General features: G+C 34.5%; 1 protein-coding gene and 1 long non-coding RNA gene across 4 annotated transcripts in view; both read right to left on the bottom strand.

The window, feature by feature from the left end:
• Positions 1–11,148, bottom strand: part of LOC127849562 (baculoviral IAP repeat-containing protein 7-B-like) — a 94,501-nt gene extending 83,353 nt beyond the window's left edge. Inside the window, exons 1-6 of one of the 3 annotated variants that reach the window (XR_008034913.1) lie at positions 11,069–11,148; positions 8,064–8,887; positions 7,742–7,902; positions 7,247–7,364; positions 6,764–7,120; positions 5,851–6,422 (exon numbers count right to left, since the gene is read on the bottom strand). Coding sequence is in view for 1 of the 3 variants with exons in the window: in XM_052382277.1 (XP_052238237.1) it covers positions 6,226–6,422; positions 6,764–7,120; positions 7,247–7,364; positions 7,742–7,902; positions 8,064–8,727 (1,497 nt within the window). In the remaining 2 variants the exon portion in view is untranslated. Of the gene's footprint in view, positions 1–5,006; positions 6,423–6,763; positions 7,121–7,246; positions 7,365–7,741; positions 7,903–8,063; positions 8,888–11,068 lie in introns of those variants that run through there. The other 2 variants (XM_052382277.1, XM_052382276.1) reach the window with 2 other exon arrangements.
• On the bottom strand, positions 1,192–3,347 carry LOC127849580 (uncharacterized). Its single transcript, XR_008034929.1, has 3 exons — positions 2,959–3,347; positions 1,741–2,598; positions 1,192–1,313 (listed from the first exon to the last, which is right to left on the bottom strand). It is a non-coding gene; the product is annotated as an uncharacterized LOC127849580 (long non-coding RNA).
• Positions 11,149–23,974: the final 12,826 nt, after the last annotated feature.

The following is a 23,974-nucleotide window of genomic DNA, read 5'->3' as shown; positions in this document are numbered from 1 at the left end:
AAATATAAGAAAAACATATACTAGACAACAACAAACAAAACTTTTTCAATTTAAGTAAATATTTATTGTGTCATAAATGCTTGTTTATAATCCCGTGTCTTTAATATTTGTGTAATTCCCACTCCAATGTATATCAAAATCACGTTCAATCAAGCTACAAATACGTTCTTAGAACTATAAAACATATTCCTTAGTATAATCCACAGTCTGTGATTACAATATGTACACAACCATAGCATTAACAAAACAATCAATGAAACGACTTAAGAATTCGGACCAAAAATTAACATATGGTTTAAATGAGTATTGCACTGGGGACCTTTTATATGCATCTCCTCCTCAGTTTTTTGTATTGCATGTAGCCCGAAAATATAGGGTAGTAGTTTTGCCTTCACACTTGTCCAGATATTATAGGATATATTAGTATAAAGTCGATCCTACGAAGTCCAGTAGACATTCACTTTTTTATTAAACCGATGTCTGCATTTATGACATCTATCTAGAACAGCAACACAATCTTTGCAGGTTGCCAACAGCAACACAATCTTCGCAGGTGGTCAGGTAACAACACAACATGATCATGATAAACACTTTGTCCATGTAGATCTTGCACACACGCTGTTCTTTCAGCTTCTCGTTTAGTATTGGGCTCGTAAAATATGGACCATTGAAATAATGTGGTGAACCAACTTGAGATGAAAGCATTGAGAAATACAGACTACTACTTGTAATAAGAGAGCATATCTATTAAACAATATTGTAACCAGAAGTGTTTTAATATGTTCAAACCGTTTGGTGAATGGCAATTTTGGATCATCATCGGGTCAAATGACTATGTTTCCTAAAGTTCGACTCACCTTACAGAACTCTGGTTGAGGGTAATGAACTAGAGTCACTAGTATAACTCTGATTTTGCAAACGTTGGTTATAAAGCTGGACAGAATTTGGTCCATGGCCCAGCCCTTGATCGTCAGCACTTGACTGACTTGTGGCATCATCCGTCGCATCACTGGGCTGGGCGACTAGTTGACCGTGTGCTGTCATGACAACTGAACAGTCTGACCGGTTGACCAAAAGACCAGGTTGGCTGGATGGAACAATTGTCGGTCTTCTTTGCTCTTGAGCTCCTGTCTGCTTCTTATTTGTTAACCCCTCTCCGTATTTGATGTTCATAACATATTCAATGCCTTTCTGCTGCCTTACAAACCCGCATTGTGGAAACCATTTTTCATGCTCTATCAATGGTATGTCGTTTGGTTCCCAGCCATGAAGTTCCCCTCCGCACCAGTAGCACTTACACCGATCAGCTTGACCTACTAAAGGTAATGAATGCACGTAAGCCCTTTGACTTAATACGGAAGTGTCTTATTATTTTCAATAAGCAGGGGTACAGTCTGGCGATCAAACAAGTTGAAATTTTAGAACGTACACGAATATATAATTATTATATCCACAGTCACGCCATGTATATATAAATCATTAGAGTTGAATTGACTCTAGATGGACAGTGAGCGAACCAAGGCCTAACATGCATTCCATTTAATTGTAATTTAGCCTGTGTTTTTTTTTTTAATTTCAATATTGTTTCGGAAAAAAGGGTAATGCATTTTTATTTTCAATTCGCACAATTCTCCAACTCATTATATATAGTGTTACATATGTCTTTTCTATTGTCTACAACACGTATCCCTGTGAAAACTAAATGCGAAATATCTCATTTAAATTAACAAGGTTTCTTACCCATATACAACAAGCCAGCAGCTGCCAAGTCTCTCGGAGTTTGCTTCATTTGTGCAGGCCATCCCCTGTATGACAATAACCTTATGTGTTCGTCTGCCCAGTCACGGTACTTTGGCTCGGAGATAGCGGATGCTTCTTCTTGATTTGAATGAATTGAAGACAGAGTTGCTGCACTTTGTGATTGTGTGACGAATACAGCAGTAACAGCTAAATTTAGAGTTGAAGTTGTTTGAAACAGGCCTGACCTAAGCGAAGAATTAGCAAAATTTCTAGCTGCAGTCGTTCTTAAAAGGTTTGTTCTATTCAATGCATGTTCTGGTGTTGCCTGTGAAACTCTCGTGCCCGACGAAATGGGTATATTTCCACATTCATATCCAAACGCAAGAGGACATTCTGGGCAATATTTCCTGTGCTCATTTGCAATAACATCACCTTGTTTAAAGCTACCTAAACTAGCTCTACAGAACACACATTGCACGCGATCAGATACATGTAGTTACAAAAACCCATTTTTGGCCAATTCTTCCTTTGTTACATTTGCCCAATGTGGCCAGTCATGGAATGTTGTGAGTCTCTCGCTCTCACGGTAGAAATGAGAATAATATTCCCGTGGGTCGGGGGCATAGTCTTCTGGCTCTTCATCCGTGCTTTCGTCGCCCATCATCCAATCTTGTAGGCGAGTATTAAGTGTCACTATTGGCGCTGAATCTTCTTCTATATCATCATATTTTCCAGCAGATAGTAATGGTAGGTCATGTAAACTACTGGTATAGTCCCCACTTGGAAAGCCGCTAGAATTACTTGATTTAAAACTAGTTTCCTCCATGGTTCTTACTAAAACAACTTTTTAAAAAGCACCTGAAATGAGAGATTTATTTATATTTCGTATAACGAATAAATGACAGAGCATATTTTGTTAGCCGGTTTATTCATTAATTTGAGAAGTATATATTTCTAAATGATTTTAACAATTTTTCACACACTGCATGTTTTATTGAATATCAACGGAAATTTTTACTTGCGGTCATGTTAATCATTCCGACCGCTTCAAAAGCAATTATCTTCCTCGAGCTCCAATATGTATGCCCCATTCTCTCATTTTGGAAGTACTTTCTTACAACATACATGATTCGTATTTATAACGTTTCTTAAAACCACGTTTATATGTTAACAAAATTTCGATTGAACTGAGCAGAATTACTAAATAAAATTACTTACGTGTATTTAACAAATAAGATAATCTTGACTTCTGTTCAAGTAGTAGTTGATTAAAAACAGTTTATATCTTCGTCGTATATCCACTGCGTTATGAACTTGGTGTATAGAGCTACGTTATATAAAGTTAAGTCAGTCACGTGACGAGTAATCGAGAAGTTACGGGAAATTTCCCGACCATTTTTCCAGATTTTAAAGAGGTTTTCTCCCCTTAATGTTTCTGGTGTGTCGTGGCATGCACATGATAAAAAGAGACATTAATGCATCTTTATTATATTACAAGACGTTTGGATTTACATTTTATTTCGTACTAATTAAGAAAGTAAAATGTACTAGTTTGTAGTTAATTACATTTAACGCTTTCTATACTAAAAACATGTCTGCGTTTATATGGCTTTTAAATCAGTTAGGTACGTGCCATTTACGAGTGTTATGTATTTACATAAACATTGAAAGATCAGTTTATAGGACAAGTGATCCATTTTCCGCTCATGGTTGAACAACGACAATAACAAAACACGCAGGTATGCACTTCTTGATATATATGTTAACATACTTTACAGGCATATCATATCTAAGCAACTGTGCGCATTATGTTTTATTAGTATCATAAAACAGATGAATAATTGGCGCTTTTGCTATGATGTCATACTGTATTTGTTTATATACTTTGTCTACAAATGTTAAATAAAATCCTGTATTGTAACACTATTAGGCCTGATAGGCATGCGTGCTGTAAGATTTTATGTTGACAAAAATTACACTGACACATGTTTCGGTCAATAATTTGTTATTTTATCCGCTCTAGGACAACCGGGTTTAATACATGTGCGTAAAGTGTCGTCCCAGAAAAGTCTGCAAATCAACGACGACACAAATCGCCTTAATTGGATTTTCGCTAAGAACTTTTCCTTGAAAAGAAAAATTCCATTTAAGAGGAAAATGTCGTCCCTGATTAGCCTGTTCGGGCTAATTTGAGACGATACTATACGCACATGCATTTGCCCCGTTTTTCCACAGAGGCTCATTTCTTTTCCTTGTGATTTTTCTTATGTCATGTTAATGTTGCAGTTTATTATCGACATTAACATAATAATGTAACAAAATGTATTATACGAAGAAACTATCTATAAATCTGTTTAATAAAACCCCGATGGTTATGTAACTAGCATACTAAATTTATGTGTGTAATATTCAATTTACGCGTCAGGATTTGGTATTCATATTTTCATTTTCTGTCTGCGTATGTACATACATTGAGATAGGTTCAGGCGCGCGTTTGGCTATGTTAAGTCAGGTGTACGCGTGGGATCAGCTAGACATGAAACCGGTTTAAACCCGCAATGCTTCGCATTGGCCTTTCCATGACCAAGTGTTCATCATTAAATGTTTAAAGATGATGTACTGTTATAAGTGGATTTGATAATGACAATAATTTCCTGGTTACGTTCCTGAAGTTTCATTATTGACGATATTTATAACTGTTGATACCATATACGTGCTTTGATACATCACTTTTATACGAATATATTTTTGTTACCGACCACAGAAAATGGCATACGAGTACTATTTAGGTGCTGCAGATATTTACAGATGAATTGAGAGTGGTATCCCCGTTACCACAACATGGGATTAGTGCTTACGGTTAGTGTAGAATTAAATACTAGTATTTCAATACACTACTTCCTGCACAAAAACTCGTTGAAAGCATAGTCTTAAGTTTGTAATTTAAGATTTTAATTCAAAACCCAAAGTGCCCGTTATTTTACTTGAAACGTTGCATTTTAAATAGTGGCAATTTCAAAAGTTACAAAGGCTATCGTCGTTAATTGATATTTAAATAATATTGCGCTTAAGTTAATTATGAGATGCTGATGTGAATTAACTATTCGCATGTGTTTGGGATTGATTTACCCTCATTCGGCAGTATTTTTTGTTGACTTTTCACTGTGTTAAGATTTAATGCAAAAACAAACGCATACAACAACAAGCGTATTATAAAATTCAATATTATACCATTTACGGCAACAATAAGTCTACGATTGTTTACGCTTATACAATTTACATAAATAGATATTGCATAAAAGTAAACGACAAACAAATAAATGCAATACACATTTCGGTATTTGTTATGAATACAATTGTACAATTTATAACACACTTCCATTATTTTAAATATAAACACGAGCAAGATGAAAAACATACATTAAACATTTGCTCTCTAAATACAATAAAACGTGTTAAATAATGAATTGAAAGTAATATTTCTATAACTTTAAAAATTATGATTTCAAAGTCACGAAACCAGACTGTTAACATATAAGATATTGTTTCAATACAAGTGCAAGCTCAAGCTAATTCTGTTTGTATCGCAATTACGCACTTATTAATTAGACGCCATATGTTTTAGCCCAAATAATTATTTTAATAACTCTATTATTTTAGGACACCCAGTTTTTCCCCGTAATATAAATGACTTTAATTTAGAGGATAGCTTCATTGCATCAAAATATTTCCTATTTGGTTACAAATCACCCATGTTTTTTACAGCCATAAACTCTAGCAGATGAGTGACCGCGATATTGATCTGAATGGCTCCAAAAAAATCATTGGATAGGTCTTCATTCAAGCTAAATTTACGCAAATTTCAGTACGGTATCTCAATCTCCTACGGAAACTGCATTTCCATTTTTTGTAGCAGAGATCTCGACTTTGACCCCCTGTGCTTTAAATACATTCCCAAGCTAGGTTTCAATACCAACTTGCGATATGCCGAATTTAATTGTGATTGGTCAATGCAAACGAAAGTTATCGACCGGAAACCACTTGGTCACGCCACTCGACCTCACGCCAAACCATAGTTTAATGGTCAGGTTTTTCAACATTGTTAAAAACCTTGGTTAAGAATTTCATGATGCATTATGTCATTTCGCAGTTGTAAAGAATGACGCATTTTATACGTGGCTTTTTAACTGTACACTTGTTTCGGTAACAAAATGTTAAACAGAAAAATTTCACAATCGTGATCGGCAAATAAGCTTGTCAAACAGTAGTACATGTTAATATAAGCTTACCATATGAATATATATTTATACATGTCAACAGCTAAAAAAAAATACTGTTTCTTACAATCTGGAAAACTTCAAATATTTATCATCATTATGAACATTGCAAACATAAATAGTATCGCTCATTATTTCAGAGAAAAGATGGCATACTGTCAGATAATTACTACGATTGTATGCCTCAATTTGATTTTCGCTTTACCTATTATGCCCAGAATACTTTAACTTTGCTTTCAACATCTGATCTGCATATGGGACAATCACGAATTGATTTAGCACACTCTTCACAGGTTGCCAAGTGGCGACACGGAAGGAGGGTCACGCAAACCTCCTTGTCCATACATACTTTACACACCCGCTGTTCTTTGAGTTTCTCGTTTTCCGTAAGAACATCGTCGACGTCTACAATACAGATTACACATGTTATGATGTTCCATCAAGCAACATAAATTGACTTCTACAGCTTTGCCTCATTTTATAAATATGATTGTAGAAATTCAGATATTGTTTTTATTTTAACAAATATACGGACAGCAGCAGGACAAAAGTGAACTGTTTACAAACTTAATAGTAAAACAATTATCAAAGCGTATATTACTATAACAACTCGTGTGTTTGCAACAATCACAAAATATGACGTTGATGTCGCTTTGTGATTGTACAACGTTTTATATGCTTTTTGTATTATCTGATGTGCCAATTGTTTATATTTTTGTTTAAAACACAAGGCGTTTAGACCTCACCTGAAGGATTACTTGCTGAGGAAAAAGAACTAGGGTGGCTATTCTGCCTCAAGTTTTGTAAACGCTGGTAATTAATACTGCCAGTATTTGATTCCTCCACGCCTTCCATCACCAGATCCTCGATGAACAACTGACTATTGAAGGCCCCGGCCTCGTCACTAGGCTGGGAAACTTGCTGACCACGTGCGGTCATGGCAACTGAACCGTCGGACCCGTTGACCAAACGACTTGATAGGCTTGAGTTTGTATTGGCCACGTTTTCAGTGAGTTTTGCTTGCATTTGGGCTTCTTGTCTCTTATGTGTCATTTCCTCGACATATTTTCTGATATCATTCGCAGTTACTAGATTGAGGACACCTGTTTTAACATGATGTATGCAATAAGAATACGTCTTGGTGTTTTCTGATGAAAAAAAATCACAAGCCAGACTTTTTCGGTGTAGTTAACTAATATGCCGATCAATATAATTGCACGTATGTATACCGTATGTGTGTAATGCCTCCATGACCTGCTCCTGGGTATACCCATAGTCGTTCAGTGCGGCTAAAACGTGTGGACGTCTAATGAACTCCTGGTTGCTCGGAGACTCAACATGTGTAGCCTTTGAAATCACAGAGAATACTCATCAATAACTGAGGCTTAATACTAGTAAATCAAATTGCGAGATACTTAATATGAAATACCAATGTATACAAGTATATGAATGTGTTTAAGTATTTGGTAAAACATGATATCATACCAGGATATAAATCATATACGTACAATACTTTAATGTAAATGAACATATGACGCGGCTTAATACACCAGGATAAAACCATTCATAATCCTTAAGACTAATACAATAATTCAGTACTTGATATCATCCGGTTTACACACAAGCTGATAATGGATATATGATCAGCCGTTTGCCGGTCTGGCATCACAATAATCTTAAAAACATTCAGTTGTTATTCTTAATAATTTCAATGCTGCACTCACTAAACCATTTTTGATGTTTATGACAAATTGTTCGCCCATCTGTTTCCGCACAAAGCCGCACTGTGGGAACCACTTTGCGTGCTCTACCCAGGGAATGTCCTCTGGGTCCCAATCATAGAGTTCTCCCCCGCAATAATAACATTTACACCGATCGCCATGACCTGTATAAATAAGTTATATATAACAAAATCATGAATTTGAAACAGCTTGCATGGATTCTTTTCTCAGGGATACACTGTTATGCATTGATGTACTTACAAATATTTCATTGTAAAAAATAAAAATGGCATACATGCAAAAACACAAATAACTTGCCACGTACCCATGTACAACAATCCGGCGGCTGCCAGATCTCTCGGTGTTTGTCTCATCTGTGCAGGCCATCCCCTATAAGATCGTAACCTCGTGTGTTCGTCTGTCCAGTCTCTGTACTTTGGCTCTGTGATAAATGCTGCTGTTCGTTGATTTGACGCAATTGAAGTCAACGATGTTACACTATGTGACTGCGGTGAGGCAATAGGATTACCATTTCTGGTTGGAATTGAATTCGTAAGGATAATTGAAGATTGCGGAAATGAGTATGCAAAGTTTCCAGCTGCAGTCGTTCCTCTATTGTTTGTTCCATTCAACGTTTTGACTTTTGTTGTTTGCTGAGCTCTGCTGGCAGATGGTATTGGTATATTTCCACACTCATAACCAAACGCAAACGGACATTCGGGACAATATTTTCTATGTACATTGGCAACAACATCACCAGGTTTAAAATTAGCTAAACTCGCTCTACAAAAAACACACTGTACGCGATCTGATACGTGTAAACACATAAACCCATTTTTAGCCAACTCTTCCTTAGTCACATTTGCCCAATGTGGCCAGTCATGGAACGTTGAAAGTCGCTCACTCTCACGGTAAAAGTGAGAATAATAATCCCGTGGGTCAGGAGCATAGTCTTCTGCTAATTCGTCGTCAGTGTTTTCATCATCCATCTACTGATTATGACTAAACAGTCTGACAATGGGCGCAGCGTCTTCTTCCAAATCAAAATGCAATTTTTATCAATTCAAATTGCTGGTAAACCAACTTCTTCCGTTGTCGCTTTAACTGGTCGCTAACTAGTGTCGCCAATAAATTTAGATTTAGGACAGCCTGTAATATACGCAACTATATTAGTTAATAAGTACAGATGAACAGCCATTTGTACTAAGAAACATATGCCCCCCCCCCCTTTTCCACCTTTCCTTTCATATTTGACCTTAGATCTCTCAATGTGACTTTAACATTTGATGAAGGGAAACGTAGTCTTATGATGATAAGAAGGTGTGCATATTCAGTTTGAAATCCGTTAATATATGGCAGAGTCATTGCTAAGACAGGAATTTTCAAATAAAAACTTGGATCTCAAAGCTTGACCTAGACCTTGAGGCAGATATACGGGGTTTACACGAGACACGTCGTATTATGATGGGTTTCATTTGTGCAAAGTACATGTAAAATCCAGCAATATGTTAGACATTTATGACGGAGACAAGAGTGTTAAGGTATTTTATGGCCATTGATGACCTCTGACATCTAAATGTGACCTTTTTGAGGTAGACAGACGGGTGTTACAAGCGAAACTGTTTCGCATGATTGTTTACTTTTGCGAAACATTTTGTCATCCATAAATTTATGGCAATGTTATTGCTGAGACATATATTTTTGAACGGACATCCAGACAGCGAGACGGACGCACAGACCACAACACGGACACGGACAATGCGACTGCTATATGCTTCCTTCTCCGAAGGGGGGCGGGGATAAAACATAACATTTTACAAAACTAAAGGAATATGTATGCCTGATGACTATATCAAACAGTTTTCAATTATCGTTCGTTATTATACACAACAAACACAAATGATCGCTTGCTTTTGTATTCTGCACGTATGTTTTATCCCATTCGTTTTCGTTTGCTCGAAGCGTTAGATTCTGTAAAGAACTTGGGACCCATAAATGTACCATTTGCTCAAGTATATTAAAAGCATACCTCGTGTTTTTAATACTTTACAAAAGCTCTCTTTGACAAAACTGTAGGCTTCTTACTTTTGTCGAGACCGCTTGCGGAAGCTCAATTTATCTCTTAAATTGGTGGTTCATGCATGAGAGTGCCCGAATTTGCGCGCCCATCCGTCGGATCTTATCCGGACAGTTACATAAGTCTTTGAGTCGTTTAAAAATACCAATACATAAATGGTCATTTTTAAGAGACGGATTAATACGTACAACATCTGTTTAGAACTAAGTAGTAGACCAAGGTCTTACTTTGGAATTCATTATGGGCGTATTTATAAGTTATTATAATAACTTCATCATTTTGTAAGCGATTTCAATATGGCTTGCAACAATTTATGGTTATGTCGAGACGGCGTGCCGCTCGCAAATCAATGTAATAAACTTCACGGTAAAGGCCACACTTTTCGGTTGAAGATCAAATATTAAATATGATGTATAAGAATTGTGTACCCAAATGTTCGTCGTAGTTGTAATCGCTTTCTTGTGAATTGTTTACCGCACGTAAAGAAGAAAAACATAATACTATTTCAAGATGGTTGAAAGTCTACAATGTAAACTATGTAATTTAAAACTCAAACAGAGTTGTCTTGGTCTGAACATTGGGATACCGTTTTAAATTTCCATTTTGAATACTGATGTATATATTATATTTTCCGCCACAAAAGACGTTACGCGCAAAATTGACACCATCTGCATATCTAAACGTTTTTGCATTCGGATTATATTTATCACGCTATTAAACCATCTAAACTTACAACAACAATTTGAATCTACCACGATTTACCAAATCTCCGTTACTAAACTTAAACAAGAGAAATTCCCTTCTGAATAGCCTTAGCGTTAATTGTAAAAAATACATATACATGTATTCAATTGAAATCAAATATTCGGGCTTCTCAATACATAAAATTAAGAAGTTTATAAAAGCTTCCAAACATAAAACAAACACATAGCTCATTGCTATAAAATAATTTAAATCGATAATATTTAAATATGTGAACAAGTCAATTTCAAAATTCAAAATAGAGACAAAATAAAGTGTCACGTGATCTTACATCGCAACCGTTATTTTGAAAAACTGCGTTCAGCATACAACAGATTAGTGTTTAACCAAACAAGAATTTCAAATTTTCGTCGAGTTTAAAAGGAAGCTAAACAGAGTAAAGCCCTACAAGTTTAAACTGTACCGTGATTTCCAGTATGTTAGTTTATGTACTTGAGTGTTATTCAATAATATGATAACGTTATAAATAGAAAACACATTGATCTACTTACATGATAACAGTGTCACTGTATTTATCAACAATGTCCTTCACAGTTTAACACCTGTGTGACAGATAACGCCTTTATTTACACAAACGAAGTGGTAGAAGTAAATACCGTATATGACTTATATCCGCTTATGACTGAAGCGATCGAATATGAATATATAAAGGCTTTACATAAATAAAAATATATGAAACGGTTAAGATTGACTGAATAAAATTGTGTTTTTCTTGACATTATCAAATTTTACTAACAAATAACATAATTAAGTATGAACGAATGGGAATAAGCAAGCTTTTAGGCTAAACAAGCAATGTCTAGTAAAATGCTAACTTTTAAAACTTTCGTTTTTAGATTTTGCACGCAAAACGTATTTTTCACTATGCAATGATATAAAAACAGTGCAGATAAATATCAATTGTGCTCCTATCAATTTTATCCCGCCCTTTCGTCAATATCCGCGGATATAAGCCGTATACGTTTTTTAAGCGCACCGCAAAAAAACAATCGCAAAGTGCATTTTCTTGCACGACGGTTACATAAAATTCCCTACTGTGACGGGCTCGCAAGCAGTCCGTTAGAAGTCATGTGATTTTAAGTCATATGAACATAACATTCAACAATGGCGACGGCCATTACAATGTCAACCATTTAACACTATATGTAGGTTTATTTGCGAGCATTAGACAAATGAAGTTACATGGACAAGACAAAGAAAAAAAAGTTGGTATACATTTAAACACAATGATTTAAAAAATCTACTGTTTGCTTTTTCAATTGAAGACTTCAGTAAATAGATAGATTAGTTAAATGCTATTGAATACATTCGAAAGTGGTTCATGTGCACTACGTCTACAAGTGAAAAGATGTGTAGCGTCCTCTTCAACTTATAACACGTCAACTTGACTAATCATAATAAACAACCAGGCAGGAATAAATAGACGACTCTATAAAAAGTTTTCTTCTGTTCAAAATCTTTTCACGACTGTTATGAATGATATCGTGAGTGATAATTGTATACAAGCAATCCTGAACATAGTTTTAACCATATTGCTTAGTTACGTTAATCAAGTGATTTAAATGTAGCACACTGTTTTAAAAATCGCCAATAATGACAATGTATATCCAATATCGGTCTTAATTAATTATCATATGGATTTGGTTGTTACATGTAATAAATAATTATTTAAGATTTACACTTTTGTTTTATGTATATATATATATATATATTTTTTTTTTAATTACTCCTAATATGAAAAAGGCAACATAAACACTATTAAACAATTATAATAAAGAACAAACAACCAATTTGCAACGTTCAGATCTATTAAGTTTTGGTTAATCTCAGAAAAATCACCATTCTAAATAATGAAGTTTGGAAAGGTTGATATCTTAATAAAAACAAAAAAAACTTGTTTAATAGTCACTTGGATTACTTTAAGTATGAACAGAATAAGCTAGATTGAGTAAAACTTATCTGTGAGAACAAAGCTGACGTATCAAAAATCCTTTCAAAAACACAAACCGTATAAAATGTTTTTATTTGAATAAATCTATAACGGGCGGATTCAATCAGTCAGCATTGCTTGTGTCAGACGTGTTTTTTTCAAAGTGTTGGAGACCTGGATAATACGTATTCATCAAATATGAAGACAAGTTTTTATGGAATAGCGCGGGTGTTGTCGCCATATGTGTTATTGTAGGTTTTTTCACGCCTTTTTTAAATAAAAATTTCAAGTTGATCATAAAGAGTTCAGACATTCCAAAATCTAGCCCTTTTATGCAATGAACTTAGAGTCAAATTGTATGGCCTCTTTTGAAAATGGGGCAATAGTTAGGGGAACTACTGTCGGTTTGCCATTTAACAACTCTGGGTTGTGTTATATTTTTGTTTGCAAAATATTTCCATAATGAAACACATAATGTCGCCGCCAAGTGTATAGCTTTGAATAAATGCATGTATCTGAATGCATTGATAGTTTGAAATTCTAAAAAAAATCAAAATGGGTGTTCATTCATAGCATCGATGTCTTGTACATGTTTCTTTCATTCCAATTAAAGTAGAAAAATAAAGATTATTTTCACTACATTTTGAAGGTGATTTGGTTGAAGTTAAGGATAAAGTTTAAAGGAAAATACCATCGTTTGTCTCAAAATGGATCTCCTCTAAAGCCCCGGCTAGGATTTGAACCCAGACCTTTTTCCTCTGGCATGAAATATAGCATATCTTGAAATACAAGTGCATGTTAGAGTAAAATGAAAAATGTTAAGACTTTGAACCCTTGAACAAATTATATGTGAAAACTTCCTTTACGCTAATTTGCACAGGATCTTTCTTACAAAACACTCATATGTTTCTCTGCAATAAATCTTAAGCTCTGATTTTAAGTATTTTAGTTCATGTAATAACATAAAAATATAATAAAATTGAAGGGACGAAGTTCCTGTTCCCGTAGATGAATCATATCAATAAAGGTGTCGAAGGATCGCAACTACCACGGTTGGCAGTAATGTTTCCACCGTCCTGTGTAATTTCGGTAATGTTATTCGGAAACTGAAGTGTTGACCCTTGATTGGTCATTGTCAGCTCAGGTAGTACTTTGATGTATTCCAGGTACTCTTAAGTATTGTACAAACTACCCGGGGCACATAAAAATATACGGAGTATGACCGGGTGCCTTTAAGTGTACTTTTCGTACCCGGGGTTAATAGCAGTATACTAGCCGGAGTTCTTTTAAGTAGTATCCTAGCCCACAATAACCACTTAAGCACCACTAACCGCATCAATAGAGTCGAGCCCTGTACTGGGCCACCTTCTCCAAGGTTTACTTAATGTATAGTTATTCCTGTACTCATTTGCACTAGTTCTTCTTGAGTGCTTTGAGCTTTTATGAGTAAATACATACAGCTCCCAGAGACCCGAAGATTCAATTGCTGGGAGTTTGATTATTAAAAATATCATATTCACCATATTCAGTCATCATACATAGAAGTATAACTATTAAGTATACATTCTGAAATATTTTTTTCTTTTAAAGGACACCAACTGGTCCGTGTAAATACTGTTCAACAGCCTCAACTACTTAAGTAGAGGTTATATTATTTAGATCATACTACAATTACAATCAGATTTGATATCACATTCTAACCATGAATTCAAAGTAATATAATGAAAAACAATTCTCTCTCCGTATATGACTAGCAAAATTACAACTAGGTCCCTTTATTTATTCGATAAATACAACAAAACTATCATCCTCTCCCCGTTAATTCACGTTTGCCGTCGACGCAATGTACTTGTGTCACTGAATTTGTAGATCTGTTTACATTAGCGAATTGAGCGGAATGATTCCATATTAGTAAATAAATAGGTCTAAAAAGATGCATGCGAACAACAAGATTTTTGTCCGATGAATCATAAATTACTTTTTTTTTCATTGTTTGATGCCTTTAAATGTAAATTTCAAATCTAATATACGTTGAATGTGTTACGGTTGACGGTTTGAGCAGAGATGTATGCGAGAGAAAGAAACGACAACTTTGCAATTAGACTTCAAACGGTGATGTTCTGTTTAAAGTAACTTATTTGTTAAATATGCAGTGCACTAATAAAATAAGTGGTCTTTAGAAAGCTTTCATCAGTTTAAGTATCTTATGTAAAATATTTAATCGATCGGATGAGGGCTAATGCAAAAATGTAAATCAAAGAGAGTGAACATGTTTTCAGCTCAATTCATGCCGTATCTGTTTCCATGCCAATAGTTCACGACATTACATAGTACACTATTATCTTTGACATAGTTTTTATTGGAATTAAATAATTCTTTAAAGTTAGATCGTTTGTTGTTGCATTGTTAGTATTGGTTCAGGGGTTCTGATATTTGTTTTCTGATGTCACCCAAATTAGGTCACTGACAGATAATCACACAATGCATCTACAAACATAATTTTGTTATTCTTTCAGATTTTACAAGATCAGCACTGCACTTACGCAGTTTAAAACAGTAATAGGCACAAATAGCAGTAGAGATTGACGATTTACAGCCCTGTGAATATTTGTTTAGCATGGGAAATATTATTTTCATAATTACATGATTTTGAGTTCCTTTGATCTATGAAGTCTTGCCTTTTGTACTGCCAGATTCAGTTGTCATCATAAAAAGCTGGCAAAAAAGGTATTGGGAACAGATTTTAGGACGGTCTTCAAAACTTGTATTGACATAGATCCTTGCGTCAGTGCCAAGTAAGGGCAGCATTTAAGCACAAAAACATATTGATGAAGGATCCTGAGAATGTGTGCCATAGGCAAGAAAAACAGTTGTGTCTATTGTAAATGAAAGACCAAGTCAAATTGAAACAGTTTGAAAATAATCCAATAACAATTGTGTATTAACAATCTATGATCTGGATTTGGTATAGATACAAATAAGCTAAGACGATTCTTCAGAAAAAAAATCTATGATTTCAAAGCCCTAGAAAATGCAAAGGTCGCAATGTTTCCTTCATATATTCTTATATTTATTTCAATTTCATCACTTAATGTGGATTTTTATACCAGGAAAACATAAAATTAAATTTAAAAAATGTATGGCTCATACGAATATTCAGAACCACAACCGCGCATTTTGGCAAATTGTAAAGTAAAGTTTATTGGTTGATAACTCGCAATTATTTCAGTTATTTATTGCAGCTTTTGAACATTCAACAGTTTATGTTAAGTTAAGATATTTTTTTATTGAACTTCTAATTATATTAAACATCTAATCTGTTTTAAAGGTACTGAGTGCATTTAATTGAAGGAAAAGTTATATTTTACTATTAAAACATAAGGAAAGTCAACTGATATTGTGGTTCCGCAGTTTTGTTTTACAAATTTACAGCTTTATACTTAATTAAAAAATTATCACTTGTTAGCTCACCTGATCACAACGTGCTCATGGTGAGCTTTGGTGATCGTCTTTTGTCCGTCGTACATTGTGCGGCGTCAGGCCACATTTATTTCCGATCGTCATGAATCTAGGTCAGAACATTTGTCAAAATTATATCTTGGCCGAGTTTGAAACTGGGTCATGTGAGGTAAAGAAAAACCTTGTTAACACTATAGAAATAGCATGTGTAGTTACATCTTCATGACAGTTGGTCAGAACATTTGTTTAATGATATATCGGCTGAGTTTGCTACTAATTCAGGTTCATTGAATAACATGGTCGACAGGGGGATGTGGCAGTTTTCCTTATATGGCTATTGTAAAACATGTAACACACTCTAGAAGTCACATGTAAAGTAAATATTCATAAAACTTGGTCGGAAGATTTGTTGTTATGATATTTGTGTAAGGTTAACAAATAGATAGATAGATAGATTTATTTCGGCATAGGAAGCATATACACAGTTCACAACATAACATAGAATAACATAATAAGCAATTATTAAAAACTATATAATGTACAATAAACTATGACATGCTCACCAAACCAAGGATAACACAAAAAAGAGCAAGCCCTTATTTCCATTGTGGTCCTTATTATTGGTGGCATGACAAAAGAGGCAGACCTTAAACATAACTATGTTGACCTTAAACATAACTATGTTCATTGTAAAATAATTATTTAATGAAATAAAAAATATATATCACCGTTCAAAAGAGATCAAACTAATTATCACAGTAGTGCTCAGAAAATATGACAGGAGCTGGAAACTAAGATCAATTGATAATGTTATCAATTATTGCAACACATAGATATTTTGACAGTTGTAAATTGATGATATGAGGTATCATGAATTATCTAAATTAAATATATTGCTAAAATGTATGTTATGAAGTATGAACTAATGATTATTAAAAATAAAAACCTAAGCCGAAGTTAATATCTGCTTATTAAAAGTGAAAAGATACACATATATAAAAAATTAAATATTATTCATTAAATGACTTTTAATGACAACCTTAAAGCCTTCTAACCTGTTGACCTCTGTGAGTGACTCAGGTAAAGAGTTCCAGAGTTTAATGCTGTTAAAAGAAAAGGATTTGGAACCATGACATTTGACCTTGGGTAAACAATACCCACCCTTTTTACTAAGCCTAGTGCTGTAATTATGCATAGAATCTTGGGAAACAAAGTGTTCACTCAAGAAATCTGGAAAAAGGCCATTTCTTATTTTGAAGACATGACATAACATTATTTGATTTACTCTCATGTAAACTGGTAACCAGTTGAGGGACTTAAAGTGAGATTGGTAAATATGAACTCTAGAATCAAGGTCAAGAACAAACCTAATTAACTTATTTTGACAGGTTTGTAACTTATTTCTTAAAGACTGAGTTATACTATTATACCAAACAGAACAAGCATAATCATAATGACACTGAATCAGTGACATTACAAGAAGTTTCTTCGTATGCAAAGTAAGGAAATCTTTCTTACGATAAAGGAATTTTAACCTAGAATTGGCCTTTTTCAAAAGAGACTCAGCCATTTAGCAGAAAGAAAGATTTTGGTCAAGGGTAATTCCAAGATACTTAACGGATGATGTAGAAGCAATGGATGTACCATTACAAGATGAATAAATGCTAGATTGTGACCTAAGTTTTTGCTTGGACCCAAACACAATTGACTCAGTTTTACCTAAGTGCAATGACAACTTATTGTAGATCAACCATTGGCTAACCAAGTTCATATCATCTGTTAGTGCCTTTTCAACATCAAGTACACTTTAACCAGAAACAAGGATTCCAGAATCAGCAGCATATAATAACAATTTATTTTTAACCACAGCTGACATATCATTCACGTAAATTAGAAAAAGAAGGGGTCCAAGGATTGAGCCTTGGGGTACATCACAGGTTATACTGGCCTTAGAAGAAAAGGTACCGGAAACATCAACAAGCTGGTTTTTATCCGACAAGTATGATTTGAACCAGTTTACAACGCCATCACTAAGACCGGATGCTCGAAGCTTCATGAGAAGAATTGAGTGGTCGACTGTATCAAACGTCTTCTGTAAATCTAACATAACCATGCCAACAATATTACCTTTATCATTTTCATACCTGATAAAATCTTTTAGGTTAATTAAACAAGTATCCGTGGAGAAGCCACTTCTAAAACCTGACTGAAATGTATACAATAATTTATTATCTTTAAAATAAGATTCAACCTGGTCATAAACTACCTTTTCAAGGATTTTAGAAATAACATTGAAAATGGACACACGCCGGTAATTACCTACAGACAATTTGTCATCCTTTTTATAGAGGGGAACAACTCTTGCCGTCTTAAGATCATCGGGGACTTGACCTTGTATGACGGACAAATTAATGATGTGAGTTAAGGGACTAACAATAACAGAGGACCCGTCTTTGACAAAACGCGAAGGTATGCCATCTAAGCCAGTAGCTTTCTTTGTACCAAGTGAAGTTAAATATTTAAGAACTTTACTCTCAGTTACAATGGAAAAAGAATAACTATTAGCATAAACACCATTATTTGAATAAAAAGAATTAACAAAATTAACACCAAATTTATGTACACTTTCAGGTAATTTTGCAACAAGTTTACATGCAATAGTTGTATAGAACTCATTAAATGTTTCAGCAATAAGTTTCTGTTCAAAACAAATATTATTATCAATGTTTAAACACATGTTGGAGCCAGATGTTGCTGAAACTTTCTTGGAAGGCAAACCAAGATTTTTAAGAGTTTTCCATAAGGATGATGAATCATTTTTATTTTGATCAAATACATTGTTAAAATAATCTTTTTTAGCATTGTGAACAAGTAACTGAACTTTATTTCTAAGAGTCTTAAATATGTTATAATTATCTTCACTTAAATCCTTTTTATAATTGTAAAAGGCCTTGTCTCTTTAATTCATAACACTGAGAATGTCTGAGTCTATCCAAGGTTTTGTTCTCTGCTTAATTCTAGTCTGTTTTACAAGAGCTATGTTGTCTATCACAGATAAAAATAGATGTTTAAAAATACACCAAGCTTCATTAACACTATCACATAACAGAACAGGAGTCCAGTCAATGGCTAAAAGACTTGCCTGAAAATCTTCTGTATTATAATTTTTTAAAGATCTTAAAGTAACGTTGTTATGAGAACTAATAGGAATTTTACTAACTTTCCTAGTACAAAATATTAAACTATGATCACTAAAGGAAGTGTGAATTACACCTGACTGAGTAATGTTGTCAATATAAGAAACCAATATCAAATCAATTATGGTTTCAATGGTAGAACAAGCTCTAGTTGGTTTTGAAATCAGTTGTTTGTAATGAAACATATTAATAAATGATTTGAAACACTTTAAAAGAGTATTACATTTGTTCATGGACACATCAGTGTTAAAATCACCCAGTAAAATAGATTCATGTTCTAAAAAATCATTGCATGAAGAGCACAAAGATTCTAGACTGGTATAAAAGTTCTGTTGTAAAGGAGGTCTATACAAAGCACCACAAATAGGTTTAGATTTCGGTAATAAAATGTCAATCCATATAGCTTCAAGATCATCGCGATTTAAATCGGAACGAATATGATAGGATAAGTCCTTCCTGACGTATATACAAACACCACCGCCATGTCTATCTCGATCCCTTCGCTGAATAGAGCAGTTTTTGATATTTACTTCCGAATCTGGAACAGAGTCATCTAGCCAGGTTTCAGAGACACAAATACATGCAGCCTTAGAACGTCGAGTTACAGAATCAATTTCATGTAATTTTGGTGGTAGACTTCTTGAATTTATGTGAAGAAAATGAAGTCCACGTTTATTAAACACTTCATAGCCGCTTGTGGTAGAATCATTTTCAGTGGGGCCGGGCCATGGATGGACATCCCCACACAGCAATAAACATATAGGATAAAAACTGTCTCATCGTTCTATTGCATACGATGATTGTTTTCTGTTAGACACGGAACAGTTGATGAATGTGTTAAAATACAGATGTTGTCCATAGTTGACAGGTAGAATGTTGACACAGTCCGAAATATAACCAGCCAGGTACTGGTGCACTTGAAAGTCATAAGAATCGTATTCAACAATGAATCGACATGAATATAATATAAACATAAAAGCTATCAGCACAGTGTTCATGATTGCGTTTTGTCGTTGCCTTACAACTCAAAAACCATAAATATAAAGAAGTGAAACACTTGGTTGACCGACATCAGACGATTGTCAGAAGAAAACACTATCCGGATACTGTTCATGTATTACAATAATTATTTCTTCAGTATATCACTTTAACGTTGACAGTACAAACCAGCTTCTATAACATTTCACAGTGTTCTTTATAATCTTCTGCTGGGTTATCTTTTGAAAGAGGTCTTAAATATATTAAAATTGAAAAATGTAAATAAACAATGCCTCTTTAGGTCACAGACCACCAATTCAATTCTCGCTTCTGTAGATTTATTGTCGATAACGCCGAGGTATGCAGCACGGGATCCTTGTGTATAAAGATAGTACCTGTAGATGCCAAATCACCGGTATCGGTCGGGTCCCTTTCTTGATGTATTTTGCTCACGTTAGAATCACTTTCGTTGCTGTTTCTTTGTTTTCTTTTGTTATTTTGTGATTTTGAGGTTGCGCTTCATTATAATCCAGCATAGAGTCCAATATAAATCACATTCGCGCATATAATCCAGGTAGTTGTCCAATTAAAAATTAATACATGTATAATTTGGTGAATTTACTGTATTTTTATCCCGTCTGAATTCAAAAAAATGCGTATTTTACATTTGAAAATATGAATTATTCATTTTATTTTAAAAGAATTAAAAAGTTGTTGATGTTAACCGGACGTGACGTCATTTTTCAAATTGATTAATTATATTTTGTATCGAGTTTCTATGGACATGTTCGATTGTTTCGAGATTTTGTAAGCGCCGATTTACATTTTTTAGAGGTGATTTTTAAACCAATAAGACAATAAGGCTTTAGTGAAAATGATTATTTTTCCGTGGACAACATCTGAGTGTATACATATATATTTTTTTTAAATATAATTATAATCTTATAATCAGCACCATCTTCTTCTCGAATGTCGCTACACGTGGACTACGCAAGCATCAATGAATCAGATGGTCCACGGAGAGCCATCAATTGGTCATTCAACTCTAAGGCACACGCTCCGGTCCTACGTGTTCCCCCAGCGGTTTGTGGCCCTTTCATTCCTTGAGGATGCGTTAAGCTGGACGGCATCTCCAAAAGAACGCTTTAAATACGGAACAAGGTGAAGTATCTTGTGCATGATATGAGTTTGTCTTTTGCAGTCGCAAGATGATCACCTGTTGTCTGGACAGTTAGCTGTCCTATGGCTGACGAGTTCTGAATAGGGAATTACAAATGTTGGTCATTTCACCTCAACTCGAACTGTTCTCCTTTCAGTCATCTTCGGCTGTCAGCTTCGCCATTTCGTTCTGCCTGCCTCATAACTTCCTTGTATTACACAGTGAGCATTCGCTAGAGTTCAGTACTGCAGCACTTGATGGTTTGTAGCGCCGCTGTAAGGTGAGGAAGTTTGTTTGCTGCTGCTGTTTCCAAAACTAAAAATCATTGCAGGGTCCTTGGCCTACTATTTCTTTGATTGAATTTGCAGCATGGATCAGGGGTTTAACATCTTGTCTCTCATTTGTGCAGTGCAGTCCTGTTGGTATTGCCTCTGCTTGCTACTGTCCGTCTTTTTACTGAACGCTTCCTACACCTCCTACAGCTCTCCGTCTTGTAACTGCATCTGTAGCTTATCCATCTGGATGACGTTACTTAGGAAGAGTAAAAGTGCATAACAACAATATAAATTATACTACGGTCAACGATATGCAGTTTGCAATGGCCTTCAAAATATAACAATTACCACTCACCCATAAACATGTCTGTACAGATCATTATCACCGTAGGATGTTTCGCCAAAATTATAACAAGAGGGTCTAGACATGTGACGTTGTAAGTTTCGAACCAAGAGGGATGATTGAAACGATCTTTGCACAGGAATACTATCCAATGTCATTTACCAAATATCAAAGCAATCTGCTTTTTATACCAGATAATCATTTTAAGAAAGTTGGCTATATCATTGAACAAAGATAACTTTAAACCCATTTAAAAAAAACGGTTAATTTTCAAGACAATATAAAACCTATTGACCCTGTTTTTAACATGCTACCCGTGGTCTGTGGTCACTGTTAACCCCAGGGGGCATGTTTTTTAACAAACTGTGTGAATGACCACAAGGACATGTTTGACCCTGCAATTTCAGGGAGGACGATATTTTTGAGGTTATTAACTGTATAGGACTGAATAAATAATGTGACGTCATTGGCGTCCTCCGTTTTGAATTCAGGGATATGATTTGAATAATTTCTGAAGAGTATAACTAATACTATTAAACCTATCGGGTTTGTGTTTTCCGAGACGAATTAATTTAATTAATTTTTGTATATAACTGCATGTAATTTTTTAATCCATGCTCAACAAAACCGATATACGATAAGAAGTGAAAGATAATAACATCTTTGTTTGTCGGTTTCTAAGACAATTTTTTAAATATATACTTATACAAAAACAAGTTCAAAGAGCCGAACGAATTTTGACCTTAACGGCATGGCTTTAACCAACGAAGTAGTGGACCGCCATACAACGTTACATGCCAATTACCAATGTATTTGCCTTGCATTTTTAGAGATATTTCAATTGTTCACTTTATTTATTCAGAGAAAAATACCACCGAGGGCAGGGCCAATTTTAACCATATGATCTTAATTTAAACAAAATAAGTACCACCATACGACTTTACGTGCCAAGAACCAAATATCTGTGCCTTGCTGTTTCAGAGATTATTTTAGCTTTTCGATGATACATATATCGAAATTAAGTATCTCTTAAGGCGGGGAAAATTTTTACGCCAGGGGCATCCTTCGACCAAAATTGGTCGATCGCCAACGGTTGAAACGAAATAATCGCCTCCTTTCGTTACAACCCCACCGGTCAAACCCGGGTTTTCCATCACCGGAAAACAATTGTTTTATTAACTCATTTGACGTTTTAATTGTGTTTCATATATAAATGCACAGATAACCGACATAATAAAGAAACGAAAATTTTGTTTTTGCAAACGTGTGCTATATTGCATTTTGTACTTTACCCACAAGCGATCAACGTGAGAAGTAATATGAAATATTTATCTATCTTTTACTGGTTGAGCTTTTCATAACTTTAGGCAAGACACATATTGGTTATGATAACTGTGCATTGGTTCTTTAAATTCTGGCAAAAAATATAATATTTATTTAATGCATATCTTGGCATTTAAAAAGGCTCTCACTTGCGATGGATTATTTTGCTCAACTTTGCATTTAGATCTACAAAAAGAAATTGAGGAAGATTTTTTTAACAACATCTCTATTAAACCATATATTTGGCTTAGATTTTCGGATGACATTTTTATGATATGGAATGGCTCTTGAGAAGATTTAAACACTTTTATTAATACTTAAATAACTATTCCACCATAAAATTTACCTCTAATATATTTCAACAGTGTGTATCTTTCCTTGATGTATCTATATCAAAAAGTAAACTAGACACTGTGGTTACAAATATTTTGTGTAAACCCACTAATAAGCATTTGTACTTAGTTTTTACGTCATCTCATCCCAAGTTCTGTAAGCGAGGTATTCCATACAGTCAGGCAAAGCGTTAAAGACGTATTATTTCTGATGATGATGTATTCAATCAGTCTTTATCTAGTTTATTTAAATATTTTAAAAGTAGAAATTATCCAACAAATGTTATTGAAAATTGATTTTCTCAAGTGAAAAATATGACACAGGAAAGTGCATTATGTGTTACTCTGAGAATTACTGATTCAATAATACCATTTACTGTATGTTTTAACACATCACTATT

Source organism: Dreissena polymorpha, chromosome 11, assembly GCF_020536995.1.
Source record: "Dreissena polymorpha isolate Duluth1 chromosome 11, UMN_Dpol_1.0, whole genome shotgun sequence".
NCBI lineage: Eukaryota > Metazoa > Mollusca > Bivalvia > Myida > Dreissenidae > Dreissena > Dreissena polymorpha.
Note: the sequence above shows the minus strand (reverse complement) of the source record. Positions and strands in the feature narration are given on the sequence as shown.